Raw genomic sequence first — 19,626 nt, forward strand, 5'->3', positions numbered from 1 at the left:
TCTAAAAAGCTTTATGTTGATACCTCTTATGATTTCAGAGTTATGTCCCGGACCAAGTTAAAAGTGTAACAAGAGCCACAGCCGGGCGGGGGCAACGCTCGACTTTTTACTTTTTCTAAAAGCAAACAAAGAAAGGTTTGAACATATCTTAACGTTTCCTTTTTATAAATTTAGTCATTCTGTCTTGTCACATTAGTTTTGTTTATCTATTTTGTATATATAAATATACTCATTTATATATTTATATAGAATATGAATAGAAACACACAATTCTATAAATAGTAACACGCAATTCTAAAAATAGAAACACGCAATTTCTATAAATAGTAACACGCAATTCTAAAAATAGAAACACGCAATTATAAAAATAGTAACACGCAATTTCTAAAAATAGTAACATGCAATTATAAAAATAGAAACACACAATTCAATAAATAGAAAGACTAAATTCTAAAAATAGAAACACAAAATTCTAAAAATAGAAACACGCAATTCTTAAAATAGTAACACGCAATTTCTAAAAATAGTAACATGCAATTATAAAAATAGAAACACACAATTCAATAAATAGAAAGACTAAATTCTATAAATAGTAACATGCAATTCTAAAAATAGAAACACGCAATTCTAAAAATAGAAACACGCAATTCTAAAAATAGTAACATGCAATTATAAAAATAGAAACACACAATTCAATAAATAGAAAGACTAAATTCTATAAATAGTAACATACAATTCTAAAAATAGAAACACGCAAATCTAAAAATAGAAACACGCAATTCTAAAAATAGTAACACGCCATTCTAAAAATAGTAACACGAAATTCTATAAATAGTAACACGCAATTTCTATAAATAGTAACACGCAATTCTAAAAATAGTAACATGCAATTCTAAAAATAGAAACACACAATTCTATAAATAGTAACACGCAATTCTTAAAATAGAAACAAGCAATTTTAAAAATAGTAACACGCAATTCTATAAATAGTAACGCGCAATTCTAAAACTAGGAACACGCAATTTCTAAAAATAGAAACACGTAATTCTATAAATAGTAACACGCAATTCTAAAAATAGTAACACACAATTCTAAAAATAGAAACACGCAATTCTATAAATAGTAACACGCAATTCTAAAAATAGTAACACCCAATTCTAAAAATAGTAACATGCAATTCTATAAATAGAAACATGCAATTTCTAAAAAATAGAAACACGCAATTCTATAAATAGAAACACACAATTCTAAAAATAGAAACACTCAATTCTATAAATAGAAACACGCAATTTCTATAAATAGTAACATGCAATTTCTAAAAATAGAAACACGTAATTCTATAAATAGTAACACGCAATTCTATAAATAGAAACAAGCAATTCTAAAAATAGTAACACCCAATTCTAGAAATAGTAACACGCAATTCTAAAAATAGTAACACGCAATTTCTAAAAATAGAAACACGTAATTCTATAAATAGTAACACGCAATTCTAGAAATAGAAACAAATAATTCTAAAAATAGGAACACGCAATTCTAAAAATTGTAACATGCAATTCTAGAAATAGTAACACGCAATTCTATAAATAGTAACACGCAATTCTAAAAATAGAAACACGCAATTCTATAATTAGAAACACGCAATTCTAAAAATAGAAACACGCAATTCTAAAAATAGAAACACGCAATTCTATAAATAGTAACATGCAATTCTATAAATAGTAATATGCAATTCTAAAAATAGAAACACGCAATTCTAAAAATAGAAACATGCAATTCTAAAAATAGAAACACGTCTAAAGTCAGCGCAAGATCAGAAATGTGTGGATGTAAACGGTGATTACATAGAAAAGTGACTGTCAGAATAACTTTGGGTGACGTCAAAGTTTGTTGGATGACTGACCCCGCACACGCGGCACATATAGTGTGTTTGTATGTATATTAGTGTTTATTGCCATAATGCATTGAAATTTTCAGGAGTTGTGCATTAAACATTGAAATTAATGTCAGATATTTTTTCGGGATTTTCTCTTTGTCAGTTTCTAAGTTATGAGCCCAGTCAGGTTATTTCTGGATCACCCCTCGTATATGTAGTAAAGGAGAATAATTCAATTTTAAGGGGTCTTTTGGAAATGAAAACTGATGGCTGAAGTGATTACAGATTTGAAACCTATGTGAATACTGATGGCTGAAAATAACAAAGGGCATTAACTGAACAAGAGCTGTCAGTAGGACAGCACGCTAGACTATTCTAAGTGCTTGAAGAGCCTTGATAATGTTAAATTTTCTAAGTTCACAAAAGGGCTAATTTTTTTTTATAAATTCATGTTATAGGCCTTAAAGAGAGTCTAATTATATATACAGTATTGGCTTGACTATTTGGAAGGTAATGTCACAAGGGTGTTTTATTGAGTATAATAATACTAATTACCTATGAATACATAAAATTGACAGAAAAGGTACAAAGGCTTGTTATTAAGATGTTTTATCAAGTGAATCACTGCTTTATTATTATGAATGCATAAAATTGCCCCAAAAAGGGCACAAACCCTTCAGTAGTTATGGAGATAACAGCTTACAAGCAAAACTTTACCATGTTTTTTAAGTTGAAAAAGGGAAAAAAAATCAGCCTAAATGCAAGATAGAATTATGGATCTTTGTCAGTAACCTACAATTCTGACCCTAAATGCATAATTTATGTGAAGTTTTAAATAAATATCTTTAATAGTTATTGAGATATGTAAAACTTGCATGTAAACATCAACCAAGAGACTAAGTAGAAAAGGGGACATGAATCAGCCTTAATGCAAGATAGAGTTATGGAACTTGGTCAGTGACATACAATTATGACCCTCAAATTATGACCCTAAGTACATGTGTAAAGTTTCAAGTAAATATCTTTGAAGACCTTTAACCTTTAACCAAAATCTCTAAGTTTCAAAGGGGCAAATAATTTTGCAAATATTGCAGACAGAGTTATGCAATTTTGCAAAATGATGTACATTGTTACTATAAAAAAGTATTGTAAATTTCAATTGAATATCTCAAGCAATAATTGAGATATTTGACTTTACAAAAACACTTTAACCAAAATTTCTAAGTTTCAAAGGGGTATAATTCTGTCAATATTGTAGGCAGAGTTATCCAACTTGTCAATCTGATGTACCTTGTTACTATAAAAAAGTATTGTAAGTTTCAATTGAATATCTCAAGCAATAATTGAGATATTTGACTTTACAAAAACTTTAACCAAAATTTCTAAGTTAAAAAGGGGCATAATTCTGTCAATATTGTAGGCAGAGTTATCCAACTTGTCAATCTGATGTACCTTGTTACTATAAATAAGTATTGTAAGTTTCAATTGAATATCTCAAGCAATAATTGAGATATTTGACTTTACAAAAACTTTAACCAAAATTTCTAAGTTAAAAAGGGGCATAATTCTGTCAATATTGTAGGCAGAGTTATCCAACTTGTCAATCTGATGTACCTTGTCACTATAAATAAGTATTGTAAGTTTCAATTGAATATCTCAAGCAATAATTGAGATATTTGACTTAACAAAAAACTTTAACCAACGCAGACGCCGACGCGGACGCTGACGCCGACGCCGGGGCGACTACAATAGCTCTCATATTCTTCGAATAGTGGAGCTAAAAATGCAGGGTAGGTTATCATTCTTGTGTGCTGCAATGCTCCTCAATGACAGCCATCAACCTATGAAGTTTCATGTTGATATCTCAAAGGCTTTTTTAGTTATGCACTGGACAAAAATTAAGCATGAAAAATAACAAAGGGCAATAACTGAAAAATTATGAAGGGTAGAGTTATCATTCTTGTGTGCTACACTCCTCCTCAATGAGATATATCCACCTATGAAGTTTCATGTTGATATCTTAATGGCTTTTTTAGTAATGGTCTGGACAAAAAATAAGCATGAAAAATAACAAAGGGCAATAACTGAAAAATCATGCAGGGTAGAGTTATCATTCTTGTGTGCTGAACTCCTCCTCGATGCAATCTGTCCACCTATGAAGTTTCAAGTTGATACCTCTAACACTTTTTTAGTTATGCTCTGGACAAAAATTTAGTATGAACTAGAAATGTGTCCATAGGATACGGGTGCCCCCACAAGCCACTGTTCTGTCAATCTTATGACTCTACGTCAAATATTTTTTGGACTACATGTGGCACAAGTTGAAAACTAAAAATCTTTTACTAAGGGCAAGAACTTTACAAATACTGAATAAATCCACAAGCAAACCCCAAGGTGCATAAGTACACATGCTGACCAACATTCTTGTAAACTTTCAGGCCTACAAGTCAAATACTTTTTGAACTATGCATGAACAAGTTCAAAATTGCAAATTTATACTACTGTAAGTCAAGGGCAATAACTCTAACAAAACTTAAACTAGAACTGCCACTATCATGGCGTGAATACCCCCGCATACCACTTTGTCAGAATCAACAGTGGCCATTTAGAACTCAAGGACAACCTCCCTGCCAAATCTGAGGTTACTAAGCCAGTGCATTGCTAAGTTATGTATTCTACATGCTTCAAATGTGAAAATGTCAAAATCAATACACTCTGGACAGGCATTCTGAAGCAATTGAGGGTGACAAGGTCCCTGTGACCTTGACCTTTGACCCAGTGACCTCAAAATCAATAGGGATCATTTACTAATCATGACTAACCTCCATGCAAAATATGAAGACTGTGAGTCATAGGAACCTTACGTTATTGGGCGGAAAAGCTTTTTTAAGTCAAGGCCCCTGTGACCTTGACCTTTGACCCTGTGACCTCAAAATCAAAAGGGGTCATCTACTAATCATGACTAACCTCCATGCCAAATATGAAGACTGTGGGTCAAAGAAATCTTAAGTTATTGGACGGACAAGCTTGAATGTCAATCTTGAATAAAGTTTGAATTTGCAATGGTCTTAAATTCTTCAAACTGAGATTTGTCTCTTTAATATTAGTTTAAACTGATATCCGGTGAGTAATATCACTTTTAATGTTATGATTACAATAATTAAAGTGAAAAATGCAAAGGGCAATAACTCCAAAAGTATGCAAAAGAGTTATGGTTCTTAAACACAGCACAATACTCAAAAAGATCTATATCTGTGAAATTTCAAATTAATATCTCCAATACTTTTTAAGTTTAATGATCAAGACAAAAATCAAGCATGGAGAAGTACAGAATGGCAATAAACCCCAAAGCATGCAATAAAGAGTTATGGTTTCTAGGCATTGTACTTCTCATCAATGAGATTTACTTATATGTGGAGTTTAAAATTATTTTCTCTTAACATTTTCCTGCTATGCTTTGCAGACGAAAACTTATAAAAGGCAATAACTCCATAACTTTGTAGGAGAGAGTTATGTATTTTTAAGAAGAACAAGAGGGCCATGATGGCCCTATATCGCTCACCCTAAGGAATAGATCTTAAAAGTATTTTTCTTTTTAAAAACAAGCACCAGGTTTATAAAATTCTTTAATGTCATTTAAAGGTTAGTGTCAAATGTAATTTAAAGGTTAGTGTCAATTTAAAATATTTTTAAGCTGTTAATGTATAAAAAATTTTATGCATATATGCAACATTCAGTTTCCTTTACTGAAATGTAGTTTTTGACTACAAGATATTTACAACAAAATATAGTGTAAATGAAATATACCTGGAAGTTACTTTTACTGTTTTCATGAAGGTTAAACCATTCAAATACAAGTTAAATCAGTACCTTGAAATTTAAAAAAACTAGAACTGCCACTATCATGGCGTGAATACCCCCGCATACCACTTTGTCAGAATCAACAGTGGCCATTTAGAACTCAAGGACAACCTCCCTGCCAAATCTGAGGTTACTAAGCCAGTGCATTGCTAAGTTATGTATTCTACATGCTTCAAATGTGAAAATGTCAAAATCAATACACTCTGGACAGGCATTCTGAAGCAATTGAGGGTGACAAGGTCCCTGTGACCTTGACCTTTGACCCAGTGACCTCAAAATCAATAGGGATCATTTACTAATCATGACTAACCTCCATGCAAAATATGAAGACTGTGAGTCATAGGAACCTTAAGTTATTGGGCGGAAAAGCTTTTTGAAGTCAAGGCCCCTGTGACCTTGACCTTTGACCCAGTGACCTCAAAATCAAAAGGGGTCATCTACTAATCATGACTAACCTCCATGCCAAATATGAAGACTGTGGGTCAAAGAAATCTTAAGTTATTGGGCGGACAAGCTTTTTGAAGTCAAGGCCCCTGTGACCTTGACCTTTGACCCGGTGACCTCAAAATCAAAAGGGGTCATCTTCTAATCATTACTAACCTCCATGCCAAATATGAAGACTGTGGGTCAAAGAAATCTTAAGTTATTGGGCGGACAAGCTTTTTGAAGTCAAGGCCCCTGTGGCCTTGACCTTTGGCCTGGTGACCTCAAAATCAATAGGGGTCATCTACTTATCATGACTAACCTCCATGCAAAATATGAAGACTGTGGGTCATAGGAATCTTAAGTTATTGGGCGGACAAGCTTTTTGAAGTCAAGGCCCCTGTGACCTTGACCTTTGACCTGGTGACCTCAAAATCATTAGGGGTCATCTACTTATCATGACTAACCTCCATGCCAAATATGAAGACTGTGGGTCAAAGGAATCTTAAGTTATTGGGCTGACTCAAGGCTCCTGTGACCTTGGCCTTTGACCTGGTGACCTCAAAATTGATAGGGGTCATCTACTAATCATGACTAACCTCCATGCCAAATATAAAGACTGTGGGTCATAGGAATCTTAAGTTATTGGGCACACAAGCTTTTTGAAGTCAAGGCCCCTGTGACCTTGACCTTTGACCTGGTGACCTCAAAATCAATAGGGGTCATCTACTAATCATGACTAACCTCCATGCCAAATATGAAGACTGTGGGTCAAAGGAATCTTAAGTTATTGGGCGGACAATCTTTTTGAAGTCAAGGCCCCTGTGACCTTGACCTTTGACCTGGTAACCTCAAAATCAATAGGGGTCATCTACTAATCATGACTAACCTCCATGCCAAATATGAAGACTGTGGGTCAAAGGAATCTTAAGTAATTGGGCGGACAAGAAAAAACCGACGGACAGCCGGACGCCGGACGGACAACCTGATTCCAGTATTCCCCCCTTACAACTTTGTTGTGCGGGGGTATACAAAATCCACATGCATAGCTTCAGAAAAAAAGAAGACGTGCATAATCTCTGGACTGCTCTACCCAAATTTCAAGTTTCATAAAAAATATTTTCAGTACTTTTTGCGTTATCACTGGATCCAGTTTATAATGTTATATTAGCCATATTTTCAGTCTATTTGTTGCCATAATAGCAACCAAAGTTCTCAAAAATAGGAAGAAAAGAAAAAGAAATGCATAATCTCCAGTGTGCCATCTATCCATATATCAAGTCATAAAAATATTTTCATTACTTTTTGCATTATCAGGGATCCAGTTTTGTGGACGGACTGACTTACGAAGGATGGACAGACAGAAAGACGGACGGAGGGTAAACCTATAGTCCCGGTTGGGGACTAAAAATTTCAGTACTTTTTGCGTTATCGCGGGATACAGTTTTGTGGACGGACCGGCTATTTAAGAGAAGTAGTAACTGTAAACAGAACAAAAGAGAACAATAAAGTTCATTCCGTAACAATAGAATAAGGGGCCATGGCCCTCTATTAATTTACAAAAGAAAAAACAAAAGAAATGGCCCTCCATTTAAATGGACTAAGGGGCCATAATCTTTTGTTATTTTCTTTTGTTTAATAGAGGGCCATGATCTGCAAATTTCCTACACATAAAATTGTATGATATTCTTTAAAATACTTAGACCATTAAAGAATATGTTATATACACCACACATCAAAACCATGGGCCTTGTACTTTCAGAAAACCCAATTTTTACCTTTTTTTGCTTTGTGACTGGAACCATTTTAAAAACTTTGATCCATAATGTAGTTTGGTAAATATGCAATCATTGGTTTCAGAGGAGATGTCAGATGGGGGTCACAAAATCATCAGCATGTTGTACTCAAGTGAGCTTTAAATGTGAGTATTGTGTTATTGTAAAGATAAAAAATATTGTACCTGAGCCTCATCCTCTGATTCCACAGCATAACGTCTCCGTCTCTTATCCTTAAGTACATAGTCAAAGTCAAGAGTAAGTATTATGAACAAACATCCTCCAGTTATATCCTTTCCATAACATGTCTCCTCTGTTCTGCTTATTTTCTAATTAAATACACACAAATCTCATAATTAGTCTATTAGGTACTTAACATCTTTTTTAGTTAAGGAAACATGAATTTGTAAATTTCAACATCTAACCCTCCCTTCAGTGAACAATAACTCCACTGAGGTGGGGCAATATACACGTCTGTAGATTTTCCACAGTCTTTCTGGAAATATTTCAGAAAACAACCAATTTTTCATGAATTTTCACGGAAACATGCTTTCTTCCACAGTATTTACAGGGTAATTCTGGAACAATTTTCATGGAGAACTCTGGAACTTGATTTTTTCATCGAAAGATATAACCATATACAGTTCTGGAAACTCTGGAAAGTTAACACTTAGACAATTTTCAAGGAGTTTTACTCTGGAAAATACTTTTATTTTTTTATGAAAGTTTTGGACTTAGAAATTTTCAGCTGATTTGGTTGTTTTCTGCATTTACCTCACTTAATACATTAAACTTTGATACTTTTTGCTAAGTTACTATGCATTAATAATCTTTTTTACTATAAGACAGTTTTCTGGTTTAAACACATAATTAAAATACACAATTGTAAACTGTTGACAAACAACAAGAACAAATTACTTTATTACTTAGCAGTGAGATTAGCAGGTCATATCATAAATACCATAATTATATGTGTACTCACTGTAATTAAAAGTAGCAGTTAGCAAAATAAACACTTAATAGTTAAACAAAATGAAACTGTAATAATCCTTTCAAGAGCTTGCTGTTTCTCTTCCGTTATTGCACAAAAAAGAAAAAACTAAAAAAAAATGATATCCCATTGTGCTGCATCATGACCTTTAACCCATTACTTCATATACACGCCTTTTAACGCCTTTTTCACCCCCCCTTTTTGTTGTCTCTAATGGTCAAAAAATGCCTTATTTAGGCCCCCAACACTTGTTTTTGTTTGAGAAATGTTGTTAGAAAAAGGGACCACTTTTTCGGCGCGGTCCCCCAACCAAAAGGGGGTTGCCAGAAGGGGGATGTGCCCCCTTCTGTTTCGAGGGTTTGAAGGGGGAGCGGAGTCCCGCTCATCGCCAAGAAAATTTTGGACTTGTGAGAGGCTATAAATGACCCCAAATTGATCATAAGGTAACATGTAACCAACGCTGAAAAGCATTTGACTCTATCTCAATCCATTGAGAAGCTGCAGCACTTTGAAATCAATTTTGATGGAAAAAATTAATGCAAAATAGTGATTTTTGGCAATTTTGAGATGTCCCCTCGTTGCCATGGTAACAGAAAATTTAAGCCTGAGCATGTTGTTTCAAGGGCAATGGTCCAGTCAACATTTGTGCCAAGTTTGATTAGTGTTGAAGCAGTTTTTATAGTATTATAGCAATTTGAACTTGTAACAGGAGACTTTTCAATGAAAACAGCCATTTTTCACAAAATGCTCATGAAGTAATGGGTTAAATATGTCATCATTCTTTAAAATTGCCACCAAAGTTTGGTATTGAAACAAGTAAGATCCACATGCATTAAATAATTATTTCATTTAACACTCATTACAAGGTACATGCCTGATCAGTGGTTGAATATATATTACCCAAAAATTTAACTACACAAAGAGAAACAATTTAAATCTAAGAAAAAATGTAATTGTTAAGCACTTATATTTCTTTATAAATTAGTTAATTTATGCTGAATTTATTATGTCTCTCTACTAAATGAAGATATATTCATTCTGTGTTGAAGTAAATGAATGTATTGTGATTTAAATTTCGTCCCCCACATAACTCCCCTTTGGGGCCCCATAGAGATGATGCAGCATCTACCATAGCATATCACGAGGCTAAGTCTGGGCTTATCAGTCACAAAAAATTGCAATCTCAAGAAAAGCGTTATTCTTAAGTATTAAAGGAGTTAAATATTGTTATAAAATTCAGGAGTGTTGAGGAATACTTTTATTTCAAGTATCAACAACGATTCTTAGGTAAGTCAGTTTTTTATCATAATGAATTTAAGGGAGAACAAATATTTCTACAAGAATCATCAATGTCGTCTTGGTTCTAGACAATATTTCCACGTCGGTATTGATTGCAGATAACTATCCTATCGTGCAGTGTGAAGCGCAAATCAACAATATCCTCGTCGGCAACATAACATGACTAAAATCGAGCTGAATACGGCGTAAAACGCCTAATAAATGCTGGTATTTTCCAGATAATTACACATGGGCTGGATATGAAACCATTGTTAAACATTAAAAATATCGGTGTGACACGCCAAATTACAATGAAATCCACCTTTGAATGCTCAAAATCAGCGTGAAACGCCGAATAAATTAAATTGGCGTGAAAAGTCGGAGACTGGCACTTACATCTCCATTGTTAAAATTATTATGCTTTCCAGCAATGATAAAAAAATTACAGCTTTTTAATTTCATATAGCTTTTCTATAGCGTGAATGGCTGTAATCATTATTGCTATATATCTAAATACAGTCAAACGTGTATTAAGTGACCGCGCGAAGGGAAACTCCCAAAACAGTCTCTAAATGAAACAGTCTCTTAAGACAAAGCATGATAAATAGAAATGTGTCCATAGGACACGGGTGCCCCCACACGCCACTGTTCTGTCAATCTTATGACTCTAGGTCAAATATTTTTTGGACTACATGTGCCACAAGTTGAAAACTAAAAATCTTTTACTATTTAAAGGGCAAGAACTTTACAAATACTGAATAAATCCACAAGCAAACCCCTTCTTGTAAATTTTCAGGCCTACAAGTCAAATACTTCTTGAGCTATGCATGAACAAGTTGAAAATTGCAAATTTATACCACTGTAAGTCAAGGGCAATAACTCTAACAAAACTTTAAAAAATCCACATGCAAAGTCCCAGGTGCAAATTTTTACTAAGTCAAGGGCAATAACTCTAAAAATACTAAATAAATCCACACAAAAATACTCAGGTGCACAACTACACATGATGATCAACATTCCTGTAAAGTTTCATGACTGTAGGTCAAATCCCTTTTGAGTTACATGCGACACAAGTTGAAAATTGCAAATTTTTACTAAGTCAAGGGCAAAAACTCTAAAAATACTAAATAAATCCACACAAAATACCAAGGTGCACAACTACATATGCTGATCAACATTTCTGTAAAGTTTCATGACTCTATGTCAAATCCTTTTTGAGTTACATGCGACACAAGTTGAAAATTGCAAAATTTTACTAAGTCAAGGGCAGTAACTCTAAAAATACTTAATAAATCCAGAGGAAAATACCCAGGTGCACAACTTCACATGCTGATCAACATTCCTGTTAAGTTTCATGACTCTAGGTCAAATACTTTTTGAGTTACATGCGACACAAAAGAGAACGGACAGACGGACGGACATACTCACAAAATGGTACTTATGTGACTTTTCCTTTGATCTTTTTGGCCATTTTTAGTCACACAAGGCTTAAAAAAAAAGAAACACAAGTAAAAACGGAATGAATAGGATCAAAGAGAATTTACTGTTACCCATTGTTCTCCAAGTCACACAAGTACCTCTGGGTTCGTACGGACGGACAAGGGTAAATCTAAATGCCCCCCCCCCCCCCAAAGTGGGGGCACAAAAAGTCAAAATTTATACATGACATCTTTCTTTGCAGTGGGAATGTTTTTCAACTTCATTTATATAAATGTTCAATAATTAGAACACTCCGATAATCTAAATGGATGCTAATGTAAAAAATAACTTTCTGATATTTATTGACAAAACAGTTTTGATCCATTACGTACATGTTTGACATTTTTCCAGAATTTTTAAACTTCTCCGTTGTTTTTCCTTGTCTCCCACACAAAACAGTAATAAATGAATGTTTTCTGTAGTGCATTTTCATTTGAAATAAACAAACTACATCTCATTGTAACGATTAATTTAATTGCTGATCAAGTTTAAGGTCAATTCAATGCAGTCTAAATATCACCCGTCCCTAGATTTGCCAATACTTGCCAGCTATTTCCACTGAAAAGGGTGGCATTAAGTGTAAAAAAGGTGGCACTAACTGGAAAATGACAAAATTCCACTCTTTCTCCACTGTAGTGGCAAAATTACCAGCATTAATGCCACTATCCTTTGGTGGCATTGAGTGGAAATTTGAACATAGACTTTTTTCATGGTGGCAAAAGGGTGGAAACTGGTGAAAAATGAAACTTGGTTTATTTTGAAGGTGGAAAATGAGTGGCTTTTAGTGTAAAAATGAAACTATAACTATTTTCTGGGTGGCAAACTGGTGGAAAAAAACTTAGAAAATTTTGTGAATAACTTTTAGACTAAAAGGGAAACTCTTAACTATTTTCTGGGTGGCATAAGAATTGGGGGAAAAAACTGAGAAATCATTGTGCATTGCAGGGTTTAAGATTTATTTAAGTCAAAGCTCCAAATTGAAATAAATCTGTTTCTAGTTTTTACTCTACCAAAGCATCAAGTGAATTTTTTATCTAAAATATAATTAATTAAAGTTGAACAGTTAGAAAATTTATCAGAAACTTGTATTTCTTAAAAAATCTTTTATATTCAATACTAGAATTCCATGAACACATTATTCCAATACAAAGTTACTGCCCGTATGATAATTCCAGCCGTAAAGTAGCAGGAAAAGACACGGAAATTGGACGTAAAATCACTTTTCCAGGGCTGCGTAAAACACACATAATTTATTAAGAGCAGGAAAAATTAGAAAAGTATAGGGTTACTTATTTTTTGCATAAAATTTGTTGCTTCTCCTATGGTATTTAATGTCAATCTTGAATAAAGTTTGAATTTGCAATGGTCTTAAATTCTTCAAACTGAGATTTGTCTCTTTAATATTAGTTTAAACTGATATCCGGTGAGTACTATCACTTTTAATGTTATGATTACAATAATTAAAGTGAAAAATGCAAAGGGCAATAACTCCAAAAGTATGCAAAAGAGTTATGGTTCTTAAACACAGCACAATACTCAAAACAAGGAACATCGCAATGCGATGCAACCAGGTTTTCAGCAAAATATTTCACAGAAGCTTTGTCATGAAGGGGCATTTGTTTTTAATTGAACTTTTAGGAGGAATTATGGCTTTTTTAATATTCCTCAAACAAAAATGATTGAGAAATTTTATGTTGTCTATTCGCCTTTTTTTCCCAAATGTTTTAGAAAGGTAAACAGTACTTTATTTTTGCTTAATTTTTGCATTTTTGCGTCTCTTGTCATTTTCTTTTGTCAACAATATTGGCGTGTGGTGTTTTGTGCGATATCAAGAAAAGTATGTTCACAATTTTAAAAAAATACTTGAATGATGTCTTGGAAGAAACATGGGAATTTAGTGAGCGCCAGGGCACTTGATGACAAAGCTTCTGTGAAAGTTTGGTCAAAATCCATTGAGAAATGTAGGAGAAGTTGCGCACTGTAGAAATTGTTCACTATATATTCTGTATAAGGAAAAAATATACAAAGGGCCATCATTCGGTCAAATATTATCCAATCACAAAACCCCGACAATATGTGCCAGGCACTTGAAAACAAAGCTTCTAAGAAAGTTTGGTCAAAATCCGTTGAAAAATGTAGGAGGAGTTGAGCACAGAAGAAATTGTTCTCTATATATTCTGTATAAGGAAAAAATATACAAAGGGCCATAATTCGGTCAAATATTATCCAATCACAAAACCCGGACAATATGTGCCAGGCACTTGATAACAAAGCTTCTAAGAAAGTTTGGTCAAAATCCGTTGAGAAATGTAGGAGGAGTTGCGCACAGAAGAAATTGTTCACTATATATTCTATATAAGGAAAAAAAACAAAGGGCCATAATTAGGTCAAATATATACCAATTGCAAAACCCTGGCAATATGTGTCAGGGCACTTGATGACAAAGCTTCTGAGAAAGTTTGGTCAAAATCCGTTGAGAAATGTAGAAGGAGTTGCGCACAGAATAAATTGTTCACTATATATTTTATATAAGGAAAAAAAAACAAAGGGCCATAATTAGGTCAAATATTATCTAATCGCAAAACCCCGACAATATGCGCCAGGGCACTTGATGACAAAGCTTCTGTGAAAGTTTGGTCAAAATCCGTTGAGAAATGTAGGAGGAGTTGCGCACAGAAGAAATTGTTTACGCCCGCCCGCCCGCCCGCCGCCCGCCCGCCGACATACCTCAATCTAATAACCAGTTTTTTCCTTCGGAAAACCTGGTTAAAGATCTATATCTGTGAAATTTCAAATTAATATCTCCAATACTTTTTAAGTTTAATGATCAAGACAAAAATCAAGCATGGAGAAGTACAGAATGGCAATAAACCCCAAAGCATGCAATAAAGAGTTATGGTTTCTAGGCATTGTACTTCTCATCAATGAGATTTACTTATATGTGGAGTTTAAAATTATTTTCTCTTAACATTTTCCTGCTATGCTTTGCAGACGAAAACTTATAAAAGGCAATAACTCCATAACTTTGTAGGAGAGAGTTATGTATTTTTAAGAAGAACAAGAGGGCCATGATGGCCCTATATCGCTCACCCTAAGGAATAGATCTTAAAAGTATTTTTCTTTTTAAAAACAAGCACCAGGTTTATAAAATTCTTTAATGTCATTTAAAGGTTAGTGTCAAATGTAATTTAAAGGTTAGTGTCAATTTAAAATATTTTAAGCTGTTAATGTATAAAAAATTTTATGCATATATGCAACATTCAGTTTCCTTTACTGAAATGTAGTTTTTGACTACAAGATATTTACAACAAAATATAGTGTAAATGAAATATACCTGGAAGTTACTTTTACTGTTTTCATGAAGGTTAAACCATTCAAATACAAGTTAAATCAGTACCTTGAAATTTAAAAAAACTAGAACTGCCACTATCATGGCGTGAATACCCCCGCATACCACTTTGTCAGAATCAACAGTGGCCATTTAGAACTCAAGGACAACCTCCCTGCCAAATCTGAGGTTACTAAGCCAGTGCATTGCTAAGTTATGTATTCTACATGCTTCAAATGTGAAAATGTCAAAATCAATACACTCTGGACAGGCATTCTGAAGCAATTGAGGGGAAAAGCTTTATTTTGACAAGGTCCCTGTGACCTTGACCTTTGACCTAGTGACCTCAAAATCAATAGGGGTCATCTACTAATCATGACTAACCTCCATGCCAAATATGAAGACTAAGGGTCAAAGGAATCTTAAGTTATTGGGCGGACAAGAAAAAACCGACGGACGGACGGACAGCCGGACAAGCTGATTCCAGTATACCCCCCTTACAACTTTGTTGTGCGGGGGTATAAAAATCTTATATTAATGGATTATTGTAAATTTGTTGGATTTGATAAAGCAAGTCAGTAAAAGTTATTGTTTTTTTCTTATCATGTATTCAGCATTCCAATGTGTTGTCTGCTGAAAATCTCCCTCCCTTATATATACATGGTCTGCTACAAATCTCTCTCCCTGAAATAAACACTGCCACGTGCTTCTGTTTACTACTGAAGGTTCATGACCTGTAATGATCACATGGCTCCTCCCAGGGAAATTCAAATTTCAAATTTGACAGCCAGTATTTTTTTCCAGAAATACACTTTACAATGTTATATTTTGAATAATTTTGGTCAATCTTTATCAAAAATATCTATGCCTACAAACATGACAAGTGTTGTTTTAATGCATTTGGTAATTAATTTTAAATCTTTGAAAAAGGGTCCCTGAAGTGAAGCATGCATAAAATTAATAAGAAACCTGCCCTAGCGCCATCTGCTGGCTTTTATAAGATATACGTATATTAGATTCTATATATATATATAATTTTTGTATAGAGATAAGGGCTACTGTAACTATCAAGAGATCAACAGGTCGCTTTGTGTTCTCTATGTTAGTTGAAGAAATTAATCAACCTCCTAAGAAACATTCAAATATATGAGAGTCAAAAGTCGGTCAGTTATCTAAATACTCTAGCAGCATGGCGGCCATTGTCTGCGGAATGAAAAAACAACATCACTTGCATAAAGATATTTTGAATTATTCTAAAAATCATTTACGGAAAATGCTCACTCAAGATTATTGAGTACGATAACGTATTATTTTGAAAATAAATGCAGTCATAATAATAATAATAATAATAATAATAATAATAAAAATAATAAATTAACAAGCAATTATCATAGTATTGCAAGCAATCCATAAGTCCCCTACCGGTAAGAGCCCAAGCAACATTCTGAAGGGCCATTAGCCATTCACTTAGGTTCCTATTTTAAGTAAATTTGTTGAAAAAGTTCTTTAAAAGTGATCACAGGAAACAGTTTTTATGTACAGACAGACGGACTGAAGGACACTCTAAAGTTATTTTTTAAACATCCCTGTTATCAAAATATAACATTTTTAAAATCCTATCATGATTGAAGAAGTTGGAGTAAAAATTACCAATTTCTCAAAAAAAAGTCTAAGTTCAAAAGGGGCATAATTCTGGAAATAGTCTTGCTAGAGTATTGAACACTCACAAATGTTGAGTGACAATAAGAAACATTTATATGAAGTTTGAAGTACATGTAGATACATTCAGAAAAAGAAGTTATTAAAAAAAACAATGTTTTTTTTCATGAAAATTTTAAGTTCAAGGGAGGTAATTCTGATAAATTTTGTGCTAGAGTTGTAAACCTTGTCACATATGATGTGGTTGATGACAAGCAACTTATATTTAAAGTTTGAAGAAAATACCTTAAAAAATAAAGAACTTATAGTGAAAAAACTTAAAAAACTAGAATCAGAAATCTTGAAATTCAGTCTATTTGTTGCCATAATAACCAGAATTTTCAACATAGGAAGATAAAAAAGGATGTGCATAATTTCCATACTGCAATCTACCCATATGTCAAGTTTCATTAACATATTTTCAGTACTTTTTGTGTTATCACTGGATCCAGGTTATGTGTAAAATTTGCCATATTTTCAGTCTATTTGTTGCCATAGCAACCAGAATTTTCAACATAGGAAGAAAAGAAAAAGACGTGCATAATCTCCATACTGCCATCAGATTCTATCCATATATCAAGTTTCATAAAAATATTTTCAGTACTTTTTGCGTTATCGCGGGATCCAGGTTATGTGTAAAATTTGCCATATTTTCAGTCTATTTGTTGCCATAGCAACCAGAATTTTCAACATAGGAAGAAATGAAAAAGACGTGCATAATCTCCATACTGCCATCTATCCATATATCAAGTTTCATTAAAATATTTTCAGTACTTTTTGCGTTATCTCGGGATCCAGTTTTGTGGACGGACGGACTGACGGACGGACGGACGGACAGACGGATGGAGGGTAAACCTAAAGTCCCCTCTGGTAAACCGGTAGGGGACTAATAAATAAATAATAACTTTACACATTAAGACATATACAGATTGTAACACCATATCAAGGACTTATTATCAGAAAAATAGGAAGAAAATACGCTATAAAAATAATATATACTCATAAAAAGTTTCTTGAAAGAGCTTCACACGTTGTTTTTCCTTCAACGAAGGTCTAACATGTACTCCGAAGTATTTGTTATTTAACGACAGTTTAGTTAGAATTTTTGGTATAACGAACGTTTTAGGTTAGAGGGTAAATTACTAACTAGATCTTAACCAAGTCTTAACGATGATCATTACTCTAACGAATGCTTCTGATTACTCACCCCTGCTGGTTCGGATTGTACTTTTTTCGCGAAAATTATAATTATTTTCTTTAAGACGAATACATGTATGTTACATTTCTTCTTGACGTAAAGAAATGTTAAGTGTCTTGTTGAAATACTTGTGCACTGCACAAGTACATGACTACTGCAATATATACAATACACAGGATAAAAAATATTATTACCGGTATATTAAAATCATACGATATTATAACAAAACTACCTTTATTTTCAAATGCACGTGCATCTTTAGTAAACTTGGAAAAAATAGGGAAAAAGTTAGAAGTGAGACTCAAACTCGTTAAAATTTTCAGTTATATTGCTTCCCAATGACTTAACCAACTTTGCCATCAAGATATTTAAAATTCATTTTTTTATCTTGAACTGAAAAACCTGTGAACAATAAAGTAAAGGGAGCTTATCAGGACAGATCAATAAAATGAAGCGTGCGTGATTTAGTGCCCTTGTTAACCTATTTATAGAAATGATATAAAAGTGAAGGATAGCCAAAGGGAAGCAACCTGTAGATCTTAAATTTATAACTTAATTCAGTTATAAAAAAGATAACTGCTATAAGTTACACCCCTGACTGTAATAGCAAAGTTACAGCCAGTTACAGCCAAAACCATGAAAATTTCAATAGTTTGAACTTCAAAGTCAAGGTCATTAATGAGTGAAGGTCAAGGTCTGCCTGGTTATTTTTAAGGGTTATCCTTGAAGATTATTATGTTCAAGTTTGAAGACAATCCATTCAAAAATAACAAAGTTACAGCCAATAATAGCCAAAAAAATGAAAATTTCAATAATTTGACCTTCAAAGTCAAGGTCATTTATGAGGGAAGGTCAAGGTCTGTCTTGTTATTTTTTAAGGGATATCCTTGAAGATTATTATGTTCAAGTTTGAAGACAATCCATTCAAAAATAACAAAGTTACAGCCAATAACAGCATGAACAAGCAAAATTTGGACTTTTAACCTTGAAGGTCAAGGTCATTTATGGATGAAGGTCAAGGTTAGTGTGGTCTACTGAAAGGTCTTGTCCCAAGGGTTGTTGTGGCCCAGTATGAAAACAATACACCAAGATATAAAAAAGTTATGATCCAGGTACAAGTTTGTGGACGGCAACGCGCTAAAAAGAAGTAAATTCCCTGAAAAGAAAGACAGACTCCAATACAGACAGTATTGCTGACGGGCTTTCGAAAGCAAAAAGAACAAACTGTTCATTGGACAGTAATCCGGCTGCAGTGCCAATCGAAAACGCCCACAACTGAAAATGGAATTAGCAACATTTCCGATTCGGATTGCCATAGTGAGAAAGAATGGGATAATCTGCAGCCAAAACATGATAATATAGAGACTGAGGATGATTCCCTGCAGTCTCTAGAACAATTCTTTGAGGTAAAAGAGGAAACAGACAAAACTATCAGCGAAAATCTGGGCAAAATAGTGTATAAAGAGCTAAGTGGCAAAAAGAAAATGGTGACGGTGAAAAATTGAAACAAGAATGCATTTGTGAAAAAATGCTATGCGACCGCATTAATATAACAAAAGTAGATTTTTTTTTGTTACTATACAATTGAACTTTGCCATAATGTAGTAGTGTCTAGTGAATTTGGGGGTCAAGGTCATATTTCAGCATGTCAAATCATTAGACACATGTGTAGATGTGTCTACTGTTAAGATACAAAGGTCATAGTGCAATAATTGATTC

General features: G+C 33.6%; 1 protein-coding gene across 1 annotated transcript in view; it reads right to left on the reverse strand.

Annotated features, from left to right (window-relative positions):
• The window catches only part of LOC132753071 (uncharacterized), a gene marked incomplete at its 3' end in the record, with an annotated part of 221,807 nt that overhangs the window by 36,950 nt on the left and 165,231 nt on the right, over positions 1–19,626 (reverse strand). The window contains 1 exon segment of the mRNA XM_060743482.1: positions 8,121–8,264. Coding sequence (XP_060599465.1) covers positions 8,121–8,264 — 144 coding nt within the window.

This window comes from Ruditapes philippinarum, unplaced genomic scaffold, assembly GCF_026571515.1.
Source record: "Ruditapes philippinarum isolate M1 unplaced genomic scaffold, ASM2657151v2 ctg44_1_1_1_1, whole genome shotgun sequence".
In the NCBI taxonomy this organism is placed as follows: Eukaryota; Metazoa; Mollusca; class Bivalvia; order Venerida; family Veneridae; genus Ruditapes; species Ruditapes philippinarum.